The sequence below is a fragment of the Salmo trutta genome, chromosome 29 (genome assembly GCF_901001165.1).
Source record: "Salmo trutta chromosome 29, fSalTru1.1, whole genome shotgun sequence".
NCBI lineage: Eukaryota > Metazoa > Chordata > Actinopteri > Salmoniformes > Salmonidae > Salmo > Salmo trutta.
Genome location: NC_042985.1, coordinates 15,452,827 through 15,474,762, shown reverse-complemented (window position 1 = coordinate 15,474,762; position 21,936 = coordinate 15,452,827). Strand labels below are relative to the sequence as shown.

General features: G+C 46.7%; 2 protein-coding genes across 3 annotated transcripts in view; both read left to right on the top strand.

The window, feature by feature from the left end:
- The first annotated feature begins 138 nt into the window (after nucleotides 1–138).
- LOC115166999 (F-box only protein 22-like) lies at nucleotides 139–6,207 on the top strand. Its single transcript, XM_029720999.1, has 7 exons — nucleotides 139–349; nucleotides 895–1,027; nucleotides 1,656–1,743; nucleotides 2,463–2,561; nucleotides 3,706–3,858; nucleotides 4,338–4,503; nucleotides 4,881–6,207. Exons 1-7 carry the CDS (start codon nucleotides 219–221, stop codon nucleotides 5,272–5,274), a joined length of 1,164 nt encoding a protein of 387 aa, XP_029576859.1. The 5' UTR covers nucleotides 139–218; the 3' UTR covers nucleotides 5,275–6,207.
- Nucleotides 6,208–7,825: 1,618 nt separating this feature from the next.
- Nucleotides 7,826–21,936, top strand: part of LOC115166998 (transmembrane protein 266) — a 117,173-nt gene continuing 103,062 nt past the window's right edge. The window contains exons 1-2 of one of the 2 annotated variants that reach the window (XM_029720997.1): nucleotides 7,826–8,770; nucleotides 10,086–10,228. In XM_029720997.1, the coding sequence (XP_029576857.1) occupies nucleotides 10,215–10,228 (14 nt within the window). In that variant the 5' untranslated portion in view covers nucleotides 7,826–8,770; nucleotides 10,086–10,214. Of the gene's footprint in view, nucleotides 8,771–8,842; nucleotides 8,915–10,085; nucleotides 10,229–21,936 lie in introns of those variants that run through there. The other variant, XM_029720998.1, reaches the window with a different exon arrangement.

Genomic DNA, 21,936 nt, shown 5'->3' with positions numbered 1-21,936 from the left:
CATTTCACTGTAAGGTGAAATGTTGTATTCGACGCATGGACAAATAACGTTTGTTTTGATTTAAACATACTAGGCAGATAAAGCGTACTCGCCACTAGGTGGCAGTAATAGTGTATTTTCTCCCGAAAACTGCTTTCGATATTTAGCTATGCAATTTGCATTAGTGAAAAGTCAGAAGATAAATCCGTAGCTAGCTGCCAAGATCTTGCGAAGGAAATATGGATGGAAATACGGACTTTTCTGGAATTTCAGATGAATGCACGGCAGAATACATTCTCAGTAATGTGGCAGAAGTAGTGGAGAGAATTTTGACGTTTGTACCAACTAAATCCCTGCTCCAAATTGCGTGGTAAGTGACTAGCTAGCTAGCTAACGTTAGGTAGCTAGCTAGATTAGCCACGGTCCGTGCTATCGGGGAACCTTGGGACGTCCCCTCCGGTAATGTAGGGATGTCCCAAGGATTCCGGATAAAATCTACCGATTAGCCACAGTCAGCTAGCTAGCTAACGTTAGCAAGCACAGTGTTTTATCAACAATGGAAATGCACGTTTCAAGTTCTAAACAGGACTGGAACTGAATATATGTAGCTAACTAGCAATCTACACTAAATGTCTCTGTTAGCTGTATACGTTTTGCTTGCAAAAAAGGCGTGCAGCCATGTGAAACTAGCATACGTTAGCTAGCTAGCTAACAGGTATCACAGCAGTATTTTAGTAATAATCTTGTATTACAGATTAGTGTTTGACAGCTAAATTAGCTAGCTAAGAAATGCTTGGAATCTAGCTAACGTTAGCTAGTTATCCCCAGACTGGTCGTAGGTATCATGTTTTTTAAACAACTTCCATGTCATGCCAGGATGAGTGAGAGCTGACGACTGTCTTCCTTATTGTGCAGTGTTTGCAGACTGTGGATGAACTGTGCACGGAGAGTACTGAGGGTCCAGCAGAAGTTGACGTGGGTGTCTGCCTCTGGACCGTCCAACTATGACGGCCATGCTCTCTGCCACAGCCTGGCTGAAGAAGTGGAGGTCAGTTTGAATACTGAAAATACACAAGAAATTACATGGTCTCTTTCAGGAGAACGTTTATAAATCGTTGATAGAAGTGTCATGAATAGAGCTGACATGATTGCATGCCAGAGAGTAGTATCATGAACAGACTACATAAACATAAATGGTACCGTAGATCTGTCTTTATACTATGAGCTCCGATTGATAACAAGCAGAAGTAGTTCCAGTTTTTCATCACTGGTTTTATATTTGGGCAAATCAAGATTTCACAGGTGTTAGCATCTTTTCTAAATTTGGAAGGGGAGGGGACATCTGGCCCATAACTTGCAAAGAGTGGATCTCCTCAATCCGGTTCCACTCCTCGTTCTAGCATCTCTTCTATTAACATGCACAGACCCAGAACTTAATCGAGCATCTGACCAATTACGCAAGACTTTAGTTCTGGGTTAACTGAGAATAGCCAGAGGCATGCTTGTTCGACATTATGCATATCTATCTGTATGCTGTTGCAACAGTCCTACAAGTAGGCTAGTAGAACACAGTAAAGTTATAGCCTGGCATCTACAGTGGAAGACAGTCTGTGTGCAGTATGTGGAGTCTGACATTATTGAAAACTGTAGAAACACCTCTCGCTTAATGTTTGCAGAATGTATACCTGCTGCCCAAAACAGTCTTGGTTATGGTGGACAGCGAGACCTTCAGTGGACAAGACTCTTGCTACAAGCAGAAAAAGGGTAAGACGTAAGATGTACTACATTTAAATCAAATCAAATGTATTTATAAAGCCCTTCTTACATCAGCTGTACAGAAAACAAGCCTAAAACCCCAAACAGCAAGCAATGCAGGTGTAGAAGCACGGTGGCTAGGAAAAACTCCCTAGAAAGGCCAAAACCTAGGAAGAAACCTAGAGAGGAACCAGGCTATGAGGGGTGGCCAGTCCTCTTCTGGCTGTGCCTGGTGAAGATTATAACAGAACATGGCCAAGATGTTCAAATGTTCATAAATGACCAGCATGGTCAAATAATAATAATCACAGTAGTTGTCGAGGGTGCAACAAGTCAGCACCTCAGGAGTAAATGTCAGTTGGCTTTTCATAGCCGATCATTGAGAGTATCTCTACCGCTCCTGCTGTCTCTAGAGAGTTGAAAACAGCAGGTCTGGGACAGGTAGCACGTCCGGTGAACAGGTCAGGGTTCCATAGCCGCAGGCAGAACAGTTGTGCTTTACTACTCTGTAGAGCTGTAGTAAAACACACTAATAATCCTGGGCCGAGAAGTAAAAAGTACTGTGGCCTCTTATCTACTAGCTAACTTCCATTTAGTTTATGTTACTAAACACGTGTTAAGTTATTAAAAGTTGTAGGCTAAGTTGTGAAACTTGCTGCTTATATTAGAGACCCAGTCAGTAACAAACTAAATGTAAGGCATGTTCTAACCTGTATCCCCTCTTGCAGCACGCAAGACCCACCACAGTCCAGACTCAGTGGAGGAACTGAACAGGCTGTTCCCCAATGGATGTGACATCATGGCCATCGCCACTCCTGGTGTTGTTTGTAAGAACCACAGTATTTTCATATTTCCCTTCCTAATCCCTAATGACCAGAACACCGTGTGGTAACTATTTCATGTGTTTATATGTTATAACACGTAATTTTCCTACAACACTAACCACTGATAGCTAGCTCTTGTGCCATAATTCATGACACAGGCTGCTGCCAGTGCATGACATTCAGGTCCTTTCCTCTTTGATGCGTGTTGTGCATTCTCATCTACCAGAGTTTTTGAATGTTAACCAGCTCACTTGAGCGTATCACAGAGGAATGGGTCACCTGTCAACAGGGGATGGTCCACATTAATCTCCCCCTGCCTTGTTAGCATAGGGTGCTCTGCTTTGGAGCTGGGAAGAGATGCATGGCGACTAGATATGTCTTTAGATAGCCTAGTATTCCAGGACTGACAACAGGATCTGTGCTCTGTATTCCTCTATATAATCACTAAGCTGGAGAGAAGTGACACTCCATCAACCAAGTATGTAGATAGTGTCTTCCCCCGTGAACTGAAAATCTAGCTACGTTATATTGATTTGTTATGTGTTAAATAGTGTTATGTCACATAGATTGAGTGCTTAAGAGAACCAGAGAAGTGGAACGCCATGCAATATGTTAAAATGCAATTACTGTTAGCTAGCTAACTACTTTAGTTAGCTAGCTAACAGTAATAACAGCTAACGGGTCTGTGCATGTTAATAGAAGAGATGCTAGAACGAGGAGTGGAACCGGATTGAGGAGATCCACTCTTTGCAAGTTATGGGCCAGATGTCCCCTCCCCTTCCAAATTTAGAAAAGATGCTAACACCTGTGAAATCTTGATTTGCCCAAATATAAAACCAGTGATGAAAAACTGGAACTACTTCTGCTCGTTATCAATCGGAGCTCATAGTATAAAGACAGATCTACGGTACCGTTTATGTTTATGTAGTCTGTTCATGATACTACTCTCTGGCAAATGTACATCATACAGGTGATACATTTACCAGTATAAGGAAAAGGACATTGGTTGACAGTATGATTTGTCTTTTTGCCTTTTCCCACAGTAACCCTGAAGAAGACATTTGCTAAAATGTAGATTTTTTTTAAAGCAAACTTCCAATGTCATCCCAAGAGTTGCTGCTGAGTCTCTTTTCATCTTCCCCCACAGTAACTCCCAGTGGCTCCCACTCGGGTCCACCGAAGGAGTTCCAAGAAGGAGAAGCTGGCTATGCTATCATGTTCCCTAGGATGGAGGGAGTGGACATCCGCCCCTTTCACTTCTGCAAACGCACCATCTCAGAGTCACACCTGGAGGAAGCAGGTTGGTGTGACCGACTGGGAGTTGAAGTTATGATGACCAGTTCAGAAATATACCTTTTTCCGCTCTCCCACATAGGGGTACCACAGTCAACCATTAAGCTGGTCAGTGGGGCGACAGCGTAGCCTAGTGGTTAGAGCGTTGGACTAGTAACCGAAAGGTTGCATGTTCGAATCCCCGTTGTGCCCCTGAACAAGGCAGTTAGCCCACTGTTCCTAGGCCGTTATTGAAAATAAGAATTTGTTCTTAACTGACTTGCCTAGTTAAATAAAGGTACAAATTAAATAAAACAAAGTGCAGGTCTTGTTCTAGCCCAATACAAACTCTGCAATGTAAAGTGAGTAATAAATACCAATATTACAGAAAAGAGATGGCAACAAACATTTCTACAGTATGCTAAACACATCCTTGGCTCGAGCCAACCGTCCACCATAATATGATTCCATCTCTGACCCCTCTCTGTTGTCGTCCTGTTCCCTCAGGGCTGGTGAATAACCCTGATCTGCGTGTGGTGCTGCTCTTTGGCTATGAAGCCTACAAACCCGGAGCAAACCGCTTCCTTAACCAGGTCCTGGAGCCTTTGGCACGCAGCAAGGCTCTCATCGCTGGGGGCCATGTGGAGAATGTCTTCTCCCCTGAAAGAGAGTGGTGAGTACCTGAGTGATCTGTAACATGTACTGTTCTTTTCAATGCTGAGAAAGGTCAGGAGTTCTCAAACAGGGGTCTGGGGTCTTATTTATTGCGACCTCCTAGTAATCTACCAAGCGGCAAAACATATTTTTTTTAAGGTAGTGGGGGTCCTCAGCTGGACGCTCATCATATTCAGAGGGCCTCGACATGAAAAGTTTGGGAATCCCTACTCTTACTATGCAGCTGTGACTTTGTTTTTGTCTGTCCTGCCGTCGTTCTCTGTAACTGTGGCCGGGGGTCGTACGGCGTGGTGGGTCTGGCCCTGAGTGGTCCCGGGGTTGGGGTTTAGCTTAGAGTATTACTATACAGTTATGTGACAGTGTCTTTCTCCGTAGCTGTGGCCGGGGGTCGTACGGCGTGGTGGGTCTGGCTCTGAGCGGTCCAAGGATCCAGGGGGCCAGTGTTCTCCTGGAGCAGGACGTGAGCAGCCCCAAGGCAGCCGAGGCCACCATACGGAGACTGAAAGCAGCCAACCTCCCAGAGAGGAACACCCTGGGCTTCATGTTTGCCTGCGTGGGCCGCGGACACAACTATTACAACAACCAACGTAATGTGGAGGCTGACACCTTCCGCAAGGTGTTCCCCAACATCCCACTGTTTGGCTTCTTTGGTAACGGGGAGATCGGGTGTGATCGTATCGTGAAGGAGGACTATACTCTGTGTGACACGGATACGGACAGTCTGCAGCATGGATACACCACTGTTATGACCCTAGTTCACCTTGGCTGAGGAGTCGATGGTCATATTTACATTCAAACTACAGTTTGTTGTGTTCACTTTAGGTTCCTATTGATTAGGTACAAAACGGAAGAAGCAGAGAGGTACTGTCTTAACTGGTCCAATAAGAAACACCTGTTTTACGTTGCAAAATGTTTTGAAACGGTGTGCCCTAATGAATACAAACCTGGTGTCTAGTTCAGAAGACTGTCTGCACGTAACAATCAGGATCAACAACATTTTGGTTGTAGAATCTTGTTATCTCTCAGCCATGGTGGTATGTGATGCTGTTTGAAGTGGATTACAACATGTAGATGTCTTTCTTTTTGTTGTGTTCAACTTTTCCCAATGTAAAGTTTTAACTTTGTCAATTTTGGGGGGGAAATGCAATGTTTTATCTGCTGCAATAGAGGCAAATACTTACTTGATCATGCATTGATCAGTTTGAAACTTGAATAGGAAATATTGCTGATATGTTAGTGAGTATAACAAGGTGCTGATGGGAATCAGATAAGAAAATACTATCCATTCATCTCAGTCTTCTGTTACAAAATAATACAGTGGACTTCCCCATGTAAAACACATGTATATTATCCTGAATTACTCACCAATTGTTATGCACATATTCAAAACATATAACTGAAACTAACTAATAATCTTGACCAGATGGTTTCTTACATCTTATAGTGAAAAGTTACTGACACTTCATGTCCAATTAACAAATATAATTGTTATTAATTATTATAAATAATTGTAGAGATTACCGATCAGGCACTTTTTAGTTAAGAAGATAAGGAAAGTAACATGTTTTGAACCTTTGAGAAAAATTCAGTTTGTCTTGATTTCAATGTTTTCTCCTGTATGTGCTTTGACACATGCCCCTCTTTTAGTGTTAGATATGGAGAAACCCTTTTTGAAATGCAATTAAATCCTGGCCTATTCCTACTACCTTTATCAGACTATTTCACACACTGGGCAATTCCACGATAATAGAGTGAGGCTGAGACTCAGATTTTTCACTTGAAATTACATGTCAAACAGAAAGCAATGATTGCAAAGTTAAACAAACCATACAACTCTATGCATAAGGATGACTTTTATAAAGACATTTACTTGAAGAACAGAACAGTGAACAGTGGGGCGGCAGGTAGCCTAGTGGTTAGAGCGTTGGGCCAGTATCTGAAAGGTTGCTAGATCGAATCCCCGAGCTGACAAGGTAAAAATCTGTCGTTCTGCCCCTGAACAAGGCAGTTAACCCACTGTTCCTAGGCCGTCATTGTATATAAGAATTTGTTCTTAACTGACTTGCCTAGTTAAATAAAAAAGCAAAGTTTGGTAACAGAATGAGGGTTTGTGCTGTTATTGTGGAATTGCCTCACTAGCTTCTATTTACTCAAATGGATTCTGTGGTTTAGACAATCTTTCTCTCTGTTGTGTCGTTCTTCATACTATCTTGTAAGGTCAAATTTGTTGCTTCATTGGAACTGATGGTTTTAAATTGTGTGTTATTTTACGTGTTCCACTCCCAAACAGGGTATTCCCACCATTATATGATTGTGTGATAAACATACCATGTACAAACAGTTTTGTAGTTGGGATTCTGTACAATATTCTGCTTCATTCATTTAATTTACAAATATATTATAATTCTGAAGACATTCCTGATGACAGTGTTTGTTTTGTTTATGAAGGTATGAACACATGAGAAATGTTTAGGAAGTTCAAAACAGTTCTTTGGAGATGAATGTGCAATTTTACCAACCTATATGTTTGGCTAAATGGTTTTGATTGCTTCTTTTTTTTTTATTTAGAATAAGCTATTTTAAGGTATAACTTTTCAGTATAGTATACAAGTTATTCTCCTGATACTCTGTAATGGGGAAATGTAAGATCACTGTTCATAGTTTTCTGTGACCTAACTTTTCCCAAATAATACTGTACACTCAGCAGAGGTTTTCATCTGGATAACAAACTTTTTTTATAGCAGACATATTTTAGGAACATGCATCTTTGTTACCTTATACACTTTCATTATGTTCATTAGACAACACAGTTCCGTATGTCACCTAATGTTACCACACAACCATTCTGTGTAGAGCTAATGGGATTATTTTTAAATGGTTCTTTAAATCGTTTTCTCTGGCTTTAATATGATGAGCAAAATGTTTAAGGTTACAAGCACTTTTCAACTATGTGTGCCAAATATGTTAGATTTATTTCAAATTCAACAAATTCAATAAATGACTGCCATTGAAATGTCTCCTCTCTCTGGCTTTCTCTGTCTCTAACTCCTGCACAAGAGTCACAACGTGGACTTCAGGTTTAGGTGTCCTGATTTATCAGAATGTTGAAAAAATGTGCATCTAATTATTTTCAGAACATCTTCCAATATCATATTCTACAACCAATGTACTTATATTAACATTTAAATGAAAGAATAACAGAATAGTAAAACCTGCCTTTTATATATATGTTTTGTTATATAACAGGCCTAATTGTTCAGAATTGCTCTATCATAGACTACAATTATTTCATATCGACCATTTCTGAAAGCCTAACCTTGACAAGCAGGCGTGTTTGATAAAAGGCTGTGAAGACGCTATGAGATTGATTGATGTGCGCTCTAACCATCGACTGGCTATTCCTGGTGAATGACAAACTGTTAAGCCAATTGGTAGAAAGATCATTTATATTCCCATAGTATCTTGAATTTACGAAACGATAAAAAAACGTCAAGCCTATGGACATGGAGAAAGGCAGCTCGGGCATAAAGCTATAGGCCTACAAATCAAGTGAGGTGACTGAACCTCCGTTTTCATTCGGTTATCAGGATTTGGAACTAGAATCCACAGAGAACAAACATGTGAGTCGTGACCGAAGCAAGCAATGACAATGTTATAGCTTCGATACTGCCACTATTCGGCATGAAAATAAACGGCAATGTTTTTGACGTTGTTTCGCGTGGATTATGCTATTATTCTCGGTTTTGAAAGGGAGAGAGCCAGGCATCACAGCGTGGCACTAGAGAAACCGGAGGTTAATCACGTTTTCAGCACCTAGACAGCTCCTTGTGGAAGAGGAGGTCTATATTCGGCAGCAAGGAGTCCCTTCTGCGATCGCGGGGGAAGCCCTCAACCCTCACTAGCAAATTTGGAGCGTTGTAGCCAACACAACACACAACGTTCCGACCTTTCTTCCTCCACTCTCCAGTGATGCTGTTAGCTGGTTATTTGGTGGTCAGTCAGAGACTCTTAATATGATCTTGCTGAACGACGATGGTGCTTGCATTTCGGCTCCAGTCTTTTCGTTTTGCACAGGAATCTAAGCAGCAGCAGCAGCAGCAGCAGCAGGGGTGCTTGTCCAATGTGAAAGTGTTAAGGAAGGCAGCAGCCTACACGTCGCCACGAGCTTGGAGCACGAGCCTCACTCACGCTGATCATCACAGAGGGACACGAGCACGCGGCCACGGGAGGCTCGATTAGACTGTCAACAATGTAAATCAAGACAGGTAGGAAGGTTCTGCTTTGGTTCAACTGAATAATAGATTAGTTGTACATTACCGGGGCACTCCCTCCGTGTAGCCTACAACGGGGACCACCCCCGCTTTACACACTAGGATACTATAGTCTCTCGAGTCTGCTTCTATATTCAGGTACTACAGCGACTAAGTATAGTCCTAACGTGGATTCATGCTTGGCTTAGTCCGTTTCAATTACTATTTCCAGTAGGGTTACATTATTATTAGTTCCCGAACAGGGAGGGAAACATTTGCATGTCAAGCTACTTGTCAGTTTGGTTTTGACGTGGATATGGGGCCGAGTTGTGCTTTGAATTTGATGCAATGCTACAGAAAAGCCTTGTAAAATGAAGTAAGTGGGAAGAAACCTCAGTTATGAAGTAGCCTACTTTACTACTTTACTATTCAATGAACTGTGTGAGACCCAGGGCATGTTCCAAATGGCCTACATAGGCTCACTTAAATGTAGTGCACTATATAGAGGCGAGATGGATCTGAACTGATGGGCTCCTGTAGTTTATTAAGGTCAGGCAGAGACCAGTGGACAGACCTCTACTTGATATTTTGTGCTGATCAGGCAAAGCACAGCCTATGAACTCTCACCATTCAAACACCATGGTCGAAAAAAGGGTATTCAAGAGAATTTGCTTAACATAACCTTTTATACAGTAAGTTGGGATGTGCTAACAACCTTCAGTTGTTGTAGTCTTTAGTAGAAGTCTCTCAATATACCTTCTCACCAGCACCATCTGAAATGTAATGATGGGCAACACAGAAAGACCTGTAATGTCTCTCACATCTTCTCCATTGGAAGTATTGGTACTGTAGTGTATGTCTTGGGTTTAAAGTGTTATTGAATGACTCATACATAGCCTACCATACTCTCAGGGGATTGCCATAATAATGTGTCACTGTCTGTCATCAATCATATCTAAATAAAGACCAATCACCTGGGTAGGTTTCCACTCATGCATGTCCTGTGTCAAGCGTAATGGATTTTCACAGCAGTAACTCAACAATGGACTCATTCTATGGTGAGAGCAGCTCTTCATGAGTATTATCCAGCAGACATGCAGGTGATGTGCTCTTACCATAGACATAGAATGAATCATATTTTATTTTGAAGAATTGCCGTTGTAGGTTACTCTTCAAGCTACAATTATAGTTGTTCATTGTCTCAGTATCCCCATACTGTTTCTGGTGCCATTATACAATGTTTTACTGGACTCATACATCTTAGTGTAGTACGGATGTAACATGGTTGTAGTACATGTCAGGTATAATTGATATTTCATTCAATCCCCAGGTTCAACATGAGTCCAGCAGAGTTTATCTGGTGTGGTGAACTCAGAAGCTAAGAGAGGCATAGTCTGACTGAGAACTGAGTGAAGATCATAGCCTCCTCCTCTTCCTCTCTCCATCACCATTCACCAACATGGCTAACCCTCAGTAAGTACAGTACATTACACCACCCAGTGTGTGTATCTCTTCTCTTTCCCACCCAGAACATGACCTGTGCTCAGTAAGATCTCTCTCCCCCCAGAACATGACTTGTGCTCAGTAAGATCTCTCTCCCCCAGAACATGACCTGTGCTAAGTAAGATCTCTCTCCCCCAGAACATGACCTGTGCTCAGTTAGATCTCTCTCCCCCCAGAACATGACCTGTGCTCAGTAAGATCTCTCTCCCCCTAGAACATGACCTGTGCTCAGTAAGATCTCTCTCCCCAGAACATGACCTGTGCTCAGTAAGATCTCTCCCCCAGAACATGACCTGTGCTCAGTAAGATCTCTCTCCCCCCAGAACATGACCTGTGCTGAGTAAGATCTCTCTCCCCCCAGAACATGACCTGTGCTCAGTAAGATCTCTCTCCCCAGAACATGACCTGTGCTCAGTAAGATCTCTCTCCCCCAGAACATGACCTGTGCTCAGTAAGATCTCTCTCCCCCCAGAACATGACCTGTGCTCAGTAAGATCTCTCTCCCCCAGAACATGACCTGTGCTCAGTAAGATCTCTCTCCCCCAGAACATGACCTGTGCTCAGTTAGATCTCTCTCCCCCCAGAACATGACCTGTGCTCAGTAAGATCTCTCTCCCCCCAGAACATGACCTGTGCTCAGTAAGATCTCTCTCCCCCAGAACATGACCTGTGCTCAGTAAGATCTCTCTCCCCCCAGAACATGACCTGTGCTCAGTAAGATCTCTCTCCCCCCAGAACATGACCTGTGCTGAGTAAGATCTCTCTCCCCCCAGAACATGACCTGTGCTCAGTAAGATCTCTCTCCCCCCAGAACATGACCTGTGCTCAGTAAGATCTCCCTCCCCCCAGAACATGACCTGTGCTCAGTAAGATCTCTCTCCCCCCAGAACATGACCTGTGCTCAGTAAGATCTCTCTCCCCCCAGAACATGACCTGTGCTCAGTAAGATCTCCCTCCCCCCAGAACATGACCTGTGCTCAGTAAGATCTCTCTCCCCCCAGAACATGACCTGTGCTCAGTAAGATCTCTCTCCCCCCAGAACATGACCTGTGCTCAGTAAGATCTCTGTCCCACCCAGAACATGACCTGTGCTCAGTAAGATCTCCCTCCCCCCAGAACATGACCTGTGCTCAGTAAGATCTCTGTCCCATCCAGAACATGACCTGTGCTCAGTAAGATTTCTCTCCCCCAGAACATGACCTGTGCTCAGTAAGATCTCTCCCCCCAGAACATGACCTGTGCTCAGTAAGATCTCTGTCCCATCCAGAACATGACCTGTGCTCAGTAAGATCTCTCTCCCAGAACATGACCTGTGCTCAGTAAGATCTCTCTCCCCCCAGAACATGACCTGTGCTCAGTAAGATCTCTCTCCCCCCAGAACATGACCTGTGCTCAGTAAGATCTCTCTCCCCCAGAACATGACCTGTGCTCAGTAAGATCTCTCTCCCCAGAACATGACCTGTGCTCAGTAAGATCTCTCTCCCCCCCAGAACATGACCTGTGCTCAGTAAGATCTCTCTCCCCCCAGAACATGACCTGTGCTCAGTAAGATCTTTCACCCCCAGAACATGACCTGTGCTCAGTAAGATCTCTCTCCCCCCAGAACATGACCTGTGCTCAGTAAGATCTCTCTCACCCAGAACATGACCTGTGCTCAGTAAGATCTCTGTCCATCCAGAACAGACCTGTGTTCAGTAAGATCTCTCTCCCACCCCAGAACATGACCTGTGCTCAGTAAGATCTCTCTCCCCAGAACTGACCTGTGCTCAGTAAGATCTCTGGCTCCATCCAGAACATGACCTGTGTTCAGTAAGATCTCTCGTCCCACCAGAACATGACCTGTGCTCAGTAAGACTCCTCTCCCCCCAGAACATGACCTGTGCTCAGTAAGATCTCTCTCCCCAGAACATGACCTGTGCTCAGTAAGATCTCTCTCCCCCCAGAACATGACCTGTGCTCAGTAAGATCTCTCTCCCCCCAGAACATGACCTGACCTGTGCTCAGTAAGATCTCTTCCCCCCAGAACATGACCTGTGCTCAGTAAGATCAATCTCTCCCCAGAACATGACCTGTGCTCAGTAAGATCTCTCTCCCCCCCAGAACATGACCTGTGCTCAGTAAGATCTCTCTCCCCCAGAACATGACCTGTGCTCAGTAAGATCTCTCTCCCCCCCAGAACAGGACCTGTGCTCAGTAAGATCTCTCTCCCCAGAACATGACCTGTGCTCAGTAGATCTCTCTCCCCCCCAGAACATGACCTGTGCTCAGTAAGATCTCTCTCCCCCAGAACATGACCTGTGCTCAGTAAGATCTCTCTCCCCCCAGAACATGACCTGTGCTCAGTAAGATCTTTCACCCCCAGAACATGACCTGTGCTCAGTAAGATCTCTCTCCCCCCAGAACATGACCTGTGCTCAGTAAGATCTCTCTCCCCAGAACATGACCTGTGCTCAGTAAGATCTCTGTCCCATCCAGAACATGACCTGTGTTCAGTAAGATCTCTCTCCCCCCAGAACATGACCTGTGCTCAGTAAGATCTCTCTCCCCCCCAGAACATGACCTGTGCTCAGTAAGATCTCTCTCCCCAGAACATGACCTGTGCTCAGTAAGATCTCTCTCCCCCCCAGAACATGACCTGTGCTCAGTAAGATCTCTCTCCCCCCAGAACATGACCTGTGCTCAGTAAGATCTCTCTCCCCCAGAACATGACCTGTGCTCAGTAAGATCTTTTCACCCCCAGAACATGACCTGTGCTCAGTAAGATCTCTCTCCCCCCAGAACATGACCTGTGCTCAGTAAGATCTCTCTCCCCAGAACATGACCTGTGCTCAGTAAGATCTCTGTCCCATCCAGAACATGACCTGTGTTCAGTAAGATCTCTCTCCCCCCAGAACATGACCTGTGCTCAGTAAGATCTCTCTCCCCAGAACATGACCTGTGCTCAGTAAGATCTCTGTCCCATCCAGAACATGACCTGTGTTCAGTAAGATCTCTCTCCCCCCAGAACATGACCTGTGCTCAGTAAGATCTCTCTCCCCCAGAACATGACCTGTGCTCAGTAAGATCTCTCTCCCCAGAACATGACCTGTGCTCAGTAAGATCTCTCTCCCCCCAGACATGACCTGTGCTCAGTAAGATCTCTCTCCCCCAGAACATGACCTGTGCTCAGTAAGATCTCTTCCCCCCAGAACATGACCTGTGCTCAGTAAGATCTCTCTCCCCCCAGAACATGACCTGTGCTCAGTAAGATCTCTCTCCCCCCAGAACATGACCTGTGCTCAGTAAGGTCTTTCACCCCAGAACATGACCTGTGCTCAGTAAGATCTCTCTCCCCCCAGAACATGACCTGTGCTCAGTAAGATCTCTCTCCCCAGAACATGACCTGTGCTCAGTAAGATCTCTGTCCCATCCAGAACATGACCTGTGTTCAGTAAGATCTCTCTCCCCCCAGAACATGACCTGTGCTCAGTAAGATCTCTCTCCCCAGAACATGACCTGTGCTCAGTAAGATCTCTGTCCCATCCAGAACATGACCTGTGTTCAGTAAGATCTCTCTCCCCCAGAACATGACCTGTGCTCAGTAAGATCTCTCTCCCCCAGAACATGACCTGTGCTCAGTAAGATCTCTCTCCCCAGAACATGACCTGTGCTCAGTAAGATCTCTCTCCCCCCAGAACATGACCTGTGCTCAGTAAGATCTCTCTCCCCCCAGAACATGACCTGTGCTCAGTAAGATCTCTTCCCCCCAGAACATGACCTGTGCTCAGTAAGATCTCTCTCCCCAGAACATGACCTGTGCTCAGTAAGATCTCTCTCCCCCCCAGAACATGACCTGTGCTCAGTAAGATCTCTCTCCCCCAGAACATGACCTGTGCTCAGTAAGATCTCTCTCCCCCCAGAACATGACCTGTGCTCAGTAAGATCTCTCTCCCCAGAACATGACCTGTGCTCAGTAAGATCTCTCTCCACCCAGAACATGACCTGTGCTCAGTAAGATCTCTCTCCCCCCAGAACATGACCTGTGCTCAGTAAGATCTCTCTCCCCCCAGAACATGACCTGTGCTTAGTAAGATCTCTGTCCCATCCAGAACATGACCTGTGCTCAGTAAGATCTCTCTCCCCCCAGAACATGACCTGTGCTCAGTAAGATCTCTCTCCCCCCAGAACATGACCTGTGCTCAGTAAGATCTCTCTCCCCCAGAACATGACCTGTGCTCAGTAAGATCTCTCTCCCCAGAACATGACCTGTGCTCAGTAAGATCTCTCCCCCCAGAACATGACCTGTGCTCAGTAAGATCTCTCTCCCCCAGAACATGACCTGTGCTCAGTAAGATCTCTCCCTCCAGAACATGACCTGTGCTCAGTAAGATCTCTCTAGCCCCAGAACATGACCTGTGCTCAGTAAGATCTCTCCCCCCAGAACATGACCTGTGCTCAGTAAGATCTCTCTCCCCCCAGAACATGACCTGTGCTCAGTAAGATCTCTCTCCCCCCAGAACATGACCTGTGCTCAGTAAGATCTCTCTCCCCAGAACATGACCTGTGCTCAGTAAGATCTCTCTCCCCCCAGAACATGACCTGTGCTCAGTAAGATCTCTCTCCCCCCAGAACATGACCTATGCTCAGTAAGATCTCTCTCCCCCAGAACATGACCTATGCTCAGTAAGATCTCTCTCCCCCCAGAACATGACCTATGCTCAGTAAGATCTCTCCCACCCAGAACATGACCTGTGCTCAGTAAGATCTTTCACCCCCCAGAACATGACCTGTGCTCAGTAAGATCTCTCTCCCCCCAGAACATGACCTGTGCTCAGTAAGATCTCTCTCCCCCCAGAACATGACCTGTGCTCAGTAAGATCTCTCTCCCCAGAACATGACCTGTGCTCAGTAAGATCTTTCACCCCCCAGAACATGACCTGCGCTCAGTAAGATCTCTCTCCCCCCAGAACATGACCTGTGCTCAGTAAGATCTTTCTCCCCCCCAGAACATGACCTGTGCTCAGTAAGATCTCTCCCCCAGAACATGACCTGTGCTCAGTAAGATCTTTCACCCCCCAGAAACATGACCTGTGCTCAGTAAGATCTCTCCCCCCAGAACATGACCTGTGCTCAGTAAGATCTTTCCCAGAACATGACCTGTGCTCAGTAAGATCTGTCATCCAGAACATGACCTGTGCTCAGTAAGATCTCTCTCCCACCCAGAACATGACCTGTGCTCAGTAAGATCTCTCTCCCCCCAGAACATGACCTGTGCTCAGTAAGATCTCTGTCCCATCCAGAACATGACCTGTGTCAGTAAGATCTCTCTCCCCCCAGAACATGACCTGTGCTCAGTAAGATCTCCCCCCCCAGAACATGACCTGTGCTCAGTAAGATCTCTCTCCCCAGAACATGACCTGTGCTCAGTAAGATCTCTCTCCCCCAGAACATGACCTGTGCTCAGTAAGATCTCTCTCCCCCAGAACATGACCTGTGCTCAGTAAGATCTTCCCCCCCAGAACATGACCTGTGCTCAGTAAGATCTCTCTCCCCAGAACATGACCTGTGCTCAGTAAGATCTCTCCCCCCCAGAACATGACCTGTGCTCAGTAAGATCTCTCTCCCCCAGAAACATGACCTGTGCTCAGTAAGATCTCTTCCCCCCCAGAACATGACCTGTGCTCAGTAAGATCTCTCCCCAGAACATGACCTGTGCTCAGTAAGATCTCTCTACCCAGAACATGACCTGTGCTCAGTAAGATCTCTCCCCCCCAGAACATGACCTGTGCTCAGTAAGATCTCTCTCCCCCCAGAACATGACCTGTGCTTAGTAAGATCTCTGTCCCATCCAGAACATGACCTGTGCTCAGTAAGATCTCTCTCCCCCAGAACATGACCTGTGCTCAGTAAGATCTCTCCCCCAGAACATGACCTGTGCTCAGTAAGATCTCTCTCCCCCAGAACATGACCTGTGCAGTAAGATCTCTCCCCAGAACATGACCTGTGCTCAGTAAGATCTCTCCCCCAGAACATGACCTGTGCTCAGTAAGATCTCTCTCCCCCAGAACATGACCTGTGCTCAGTAAGATCTCTCCTCCAGAACATGACTGTGCTCAGTAAGATCTCTCCCCAGAACATGACCTGTGCTCAGTAAGATCTCTCCCCCAGAACATGACCTGTGCTCAGTAAGATCTCTCTCCCCCAGAAACTGACCTGTGCTCAGTAAGATCTCTCTCCCCCCAGAACATGACCTGTGCTCAGTAAGATCTCTCTCCCCAGAACATGACCTGTGCTCAGTAAGATCTCTCTCCCCAGAATGACTGTGCTCAGTAAGATCTCTCTCCCCCCAAACATGACCTGTGTCAGTAAGATCTCTCTCCCCCAGAACGACCTGCTCAGTAGTAAGCTCTCTCTCCCCAGAACATGACCTGTGCTCAGTAAGATCTCTCTCCCCCAGAACATGACCTGTGCTCAGTAAGATCTCTCTCCCCAGAACATGACCTGTGCTCAGTAAGATCTCTCTCTCCCAGAAACATGACCTGTGCTCAGTAAGATCTCTCTCCCCAGAACATGACCTGTGCTCAGTAAGATCTCTCCCCCCAGAACATGACCTATGCTCAGTTAAGATCTCTCTCCCCCAGAACATGACCTGATGCTCAGTAAGATCTCTCTCACCCCCAGAACCATGACCTATGCTCAGTAAGATCTCTCCCCCCAGAACATGACCTGGCTCAGTAAGATCTTTCACCCCCCAGAAAATGACCTGTGCTCCAGTAAGATCTCTCTCACCCCCAGAACATGACTGTGCTCAGTAAGATCTCTCTCCCCCAGAACATGACCTGTGCTCAGTAAGATCTCTCTCCCCCCAGAACATGACCTGTGGTCGTAAGATCTTTCACCACCCAGAACATGACCTGCGCTCAGTAAGATCTCTCTCCCCCCAGAAATGACCTGTGCTCAGTAAATCTTTCTCCCCCCAGAACAGACCTGTGCTCAGTACGATCTCTCCCCACAGAACATGACCTGTGCTCAGTAAGATCTTTCACCCCCCAGAACATGACCTGTGCTCAGTAAGATCTCTCCCCCCCAGAACATGACCTGTGCTCAGTATGATCTCTCCCCCCAGAACATGACCTGGCTCAAAGATCTCTCCACCAGAACATGACCTATGCTCAGTAAGATCTCTCTCCCCCAGAACATGACCTATGCTCAGTAAGATCTCTCCCCCCAGAACATGACCTGTGCTCAGTAAGATCTCTCTCCCCAGAACATGACCTGTGCTCAGTAAGATCTCTCCCCCAGAACATGGACCTGTGCTCAGTAAGATCTCTCTCCCCCAGAACATGACCTGTGCTCAGTAAGATCTCTCTCCCAGAACATGACCTGTGCTCAGTAAGATCTCTCCCCCCAGAACATGACCTGTGCTCAGTAAGATCTCTCTCCCCCAGAACATGACCTGTGCTCAGTAAGATCTCTTCCCCCCAGAACATGACCTGTGCTCATAAGATCTCTCTCCCAGAACATGACCTGTGCTCAGTAAGATCTCTCTCCCCCCCAGAACTGACCTGTGCTCAGTAAGATCTCTCTCCCCCCAGAACATGACCTGGCTCAGTAAGATCTCTCTCCCCCCAGACATGACCTGTGCTCAGTAAGATCTCTCTCCCCAGAACAGACCTTGCTCAGTAATATCTCTCTCCCACCAGAACAGGACCTGTGCTCAGTAAGATCTCTCTCCCCCCAAGAACATGACCTGTGCTCAGTAAGATCTCTCTCCCCCCAGAACAGACCTGTGCTCAGTAAGATCTCTTCCCCCCAGAACATGACCTGTGCTCAGTAAGATCTCTCTCCCCCCAGAACATTTTGACCGTGCTCAGTAAGATCTCTCTCCCCACAGAACATGACCTGTGCCGCATAAGATCCTCCCTCCCCAGAACATGAACTTGCTCAGTAAGATCTCTCTCCCCCCAGAACATGACCTGTTCTCAGTAAGATCTCTCTCCCCAGAACATGACCTGTGCTCAGTAAGATCTCTTCCCCCCAGAACATGACCTGTTGCTCAGTAAGATCCTCTCTCCCCCAGAACATGACCTGTGCTCAGTAAGATCTCTCTCCCCCCAGAACATGACCTGTGCTCAGTAAGATCTCTCTCCCCCCCAGAACATGACCTGTGCTCAGTAAGATCTCTCTCCCCCAGAACATGACCTGTGTCAGTAAGATCTCTGTCCATCCAGAACATGACCTGTGTTCAGTAAGATCTCTCTCCCCCCAGAACATGACCTGTGCTCAGAAGATCTCTCTCCCCAGAACATGACCTGTGCTCAGTAAGATCTCTTCCCACCAGAACATGACCTGTGTTCTAAGATCTCTCTCCCCCAGAACATGACCTGTGCTCAGTAAGATCTCTCCCCCAGACATGACCTGTGCTCAGTAAGATCTCTCTCCCCAGAACATGACCTGTGCTCAGTAAGATCTCTCCCCAGAACATGACCTGTGCTCAGTAAGATCTCTCTCCCCCAGAACATGACCTGTGCTCAGTAAGATCTCTTCCCCCAGAACATGACCTGTGCTCAGTAAGATCTCTCTCCCAGAACATGACCGTGCTCAGTAAGATCTCTCCCCCAGAACATGACCTGTGCTCAGTAAGATCTCTCTCCCCCCCAGAACATGACCTGTGCTCAGTAAGATCTCTCTCCCCCAGAACATGACCTGTGCTCAGTAAGATCTCTCTCCCATCCAGAACATGACCTGTGCTCAGTAAGATCTCTCTCCCCCCCAGAACATGACCTGTGCTCAGTAAGATCTCTCTCCCCCCAGAACATGACCTGTGCTCAGTAAGATCTCTCTCCCCCAGAACATGACCTGTGCTCAGTAAGATCTCTCTCCCCCCAGAACATGACCTGTGCTCAGTAAGATCTCTCTCCCCCAGAACATGACCTGTGCTCAGTAAGATCTCTCTCCCCAGAACATGACCTGTGCTCAGTAAGATCTCTCTCCCCCCAGAACATGACCTGTGCTCAGTAAGATCTCTCTCCCCCCAGAACATGACCTGTGCTCAGTAAGATCTCTCTCCCCCCAGAACATGACCTGTGCTCAGTAAGATCTCTTCCCCCAGAACATGACCTGTGCTCAGTAAGATCTCTCTCCCCCCAGAACATGACCTGTGCTCAGTAAGATCTCTCTCCCCCAGAACATGACCTGTGCTCAGTAAGATCTCTCCCCCCAAACATGACCTGTGCTCAGTAAGATCTTTCACCCCCAGAACATGACCTGTGCTCAGTAAGATCTCTCTCCCCCAGAACATGACCTGGTCAGTAAGATCTCTCTCCCCAGAACATGACCTGTGCTCAGTAAGATCTTCTCCCATCAGAACATGACCTGTGTTCAGTAAGATCTCTCTCCCCCAGAACATGACCTGTGCTCAGTAAGATCCTCTCCCCAGAACATGACTGTGCTCAGTAAGATCTCTGTCCCCAGAACATGACCTGTGTCAGTAAGATCTCTCTCCCCCAGAACATGACTGTGCTCAGTAAGATCTCTCCCCCAGAACATGACTGTGTCAGTAAGATCTCTCTCCCCAGAACATGACCTGTGCTCAGAAGATCTCTCTCCCACAGAACATGACCTGGCTCAGTAAGATCTTCTCCCCCAGAACATGACCTGTGCTCAGTAAGATCTCTTCCCCCCAGAACATGACCTGTGCTCAGTAAGATCTCTCTCCCCCAGAACATGACCTGTGCTCAGTAAGATCTCTCTCCCCCAGAACATGACTGTGCTCAGTAAGATCTTTCACCCCCAGAACATGACCTGTGCTCAGTAAGATCTCTCCCCCCAGAACATGACCTGTGCTCAGTAAGATCTCTCTCCCCAGAACATGACCTGTGCTCAGTAAGATCTCTTACCATCCAGAACATGACCTGTGTTCAGTAAGATCTCTCTCCCCCCAGAACATGACCTGTGCTCAGTAAGATCTCTCTCCCCAGAACATGACCTGTGCTCAGTAAGATCTTGTCCATCCAGAACATGACCTGTTCAGTAAGATCTTCTCCCCCCAGAACATGACCTGTGCTCAGTAAGATCTCTCCCCAGAAACATGCCTGTGCTCAGTAAGATCTCTCTCCCAGAACATGACCTGTGCTCAGTAAGATCTCTCTCCCCCAGAACATGACCTGTGCTCAGTAAGATCTCTCTCCCCCCAGAACATGACCTGTGCTCAGTAAGATCTCTTCCCCCCCAGAACATGACCTGTGCTCAGTAAGATCTCTCTACCCCAGAACATGACCTGTGCTCAGTAAGATCTCTCTCCCCCCCAGAACATGACCTGTGCTCAGTAAGATCTCTCTCCCCCCAGAACATGACCTGTGCTCAGTAAGATCTCTCTCCCCCCCAGAACATGACCTGTGCTCAGTAAGATCTCTTCCCCAGAACATGACCTGTGCTCGTAAGATCTCTCTCCCCCCCAGAACATGACCTGTGCTCAGTAGATCTCTCTCCCCCCAGAACATGACCTGTGCTCCAGTAAGATCTCTCTCCCCCCAGAACATGACCTGTGCTTAGTAAGATCCATGTCCATCCAGAACATGGACCTGTGCTCAGTAAGATCTCTCTCCCCCCAGAACATGACCTGTGCTCAGTAAGATCTCTCTCCCCCAGAACATGACCTGTGCTTCAGTAAGATCTCTCTCCCCCAGAACATGACTGTGCTCAGTAAGATCTCTCTCCCCAGAACATGACCTGTGCTCAGTAAGATCTCCCCCAGAACATGACCTGTGCTCAGTAAGTCTCTCCCCAGAACATGACCTGTGCTCAGTAAATCTCTCCTCCAGAACATGACCTGTGATCAGTAAGATCTCTCTCCCCAGAACATGACTGTGCTCAGTAAGATCTCTCCCCCCAGAACATGACCTGTGCTCAGTAATATCCTCTCCCCCAGAACATGACCTGTGCAGTAAGATCTCTCCCCCAGAACATGACCTGTGCTCAGTAAGATCTCTCTCCCCAGAACATGACCTGTGCTCAGTAAGATCTCTCTCCCCCAGAACATGACCTGTGCTCAGTAAGATCTCTCTCCCCCCAGAACATGACCTGTGCTCAGTAAGATCTTTCACCCCCAGAACATGACCTGTGCTCAGTAAGATCTCTCTCCCCAGAAACATGACCTGTGCTCAGTAAGATCTCTCTCCACCCAGAACATGACCTGTGCTCAGTAAGATCTCTCTCCCCCCAGAACATGACCTGTGCTCAGTAAGATCTCTCCTCTCCCAGAACATGACCTGTGCTCAGTAAGATCTCTCTCCCCCAGAACATGACCTGTGCTCAGTAAGATCTCTCTCCCCCCAGAACATGACCTATGCTCAGTAAGATCTCTCTCCCCCAGAACATGACCTATGCTCAGTAAGATCTCTCTCCCCCCAGAACATGACCTATGCTCAGTAAGATCTCTCCCACCAGAACATGACCTGTGCCTCAGTAAGATCTTTCACCCCCAGAACATGACCTGTGCTCAGTAAGATCTCTCTCCCCCAGAACATGACCTGTGCTCAGTAAGATCTCTCTCCCCCAGAACATGACCTGTGCTCAGTAAGATCTCTCTCCCCAGAACATGACCTGTGCTCAGTAAGATCTTTCACCCCCCAGAACATGATCTGCGCTCAGTAAGATCTCTCTCCCCCCAGAACATGACCTGTGCTCAGTAAGATCTT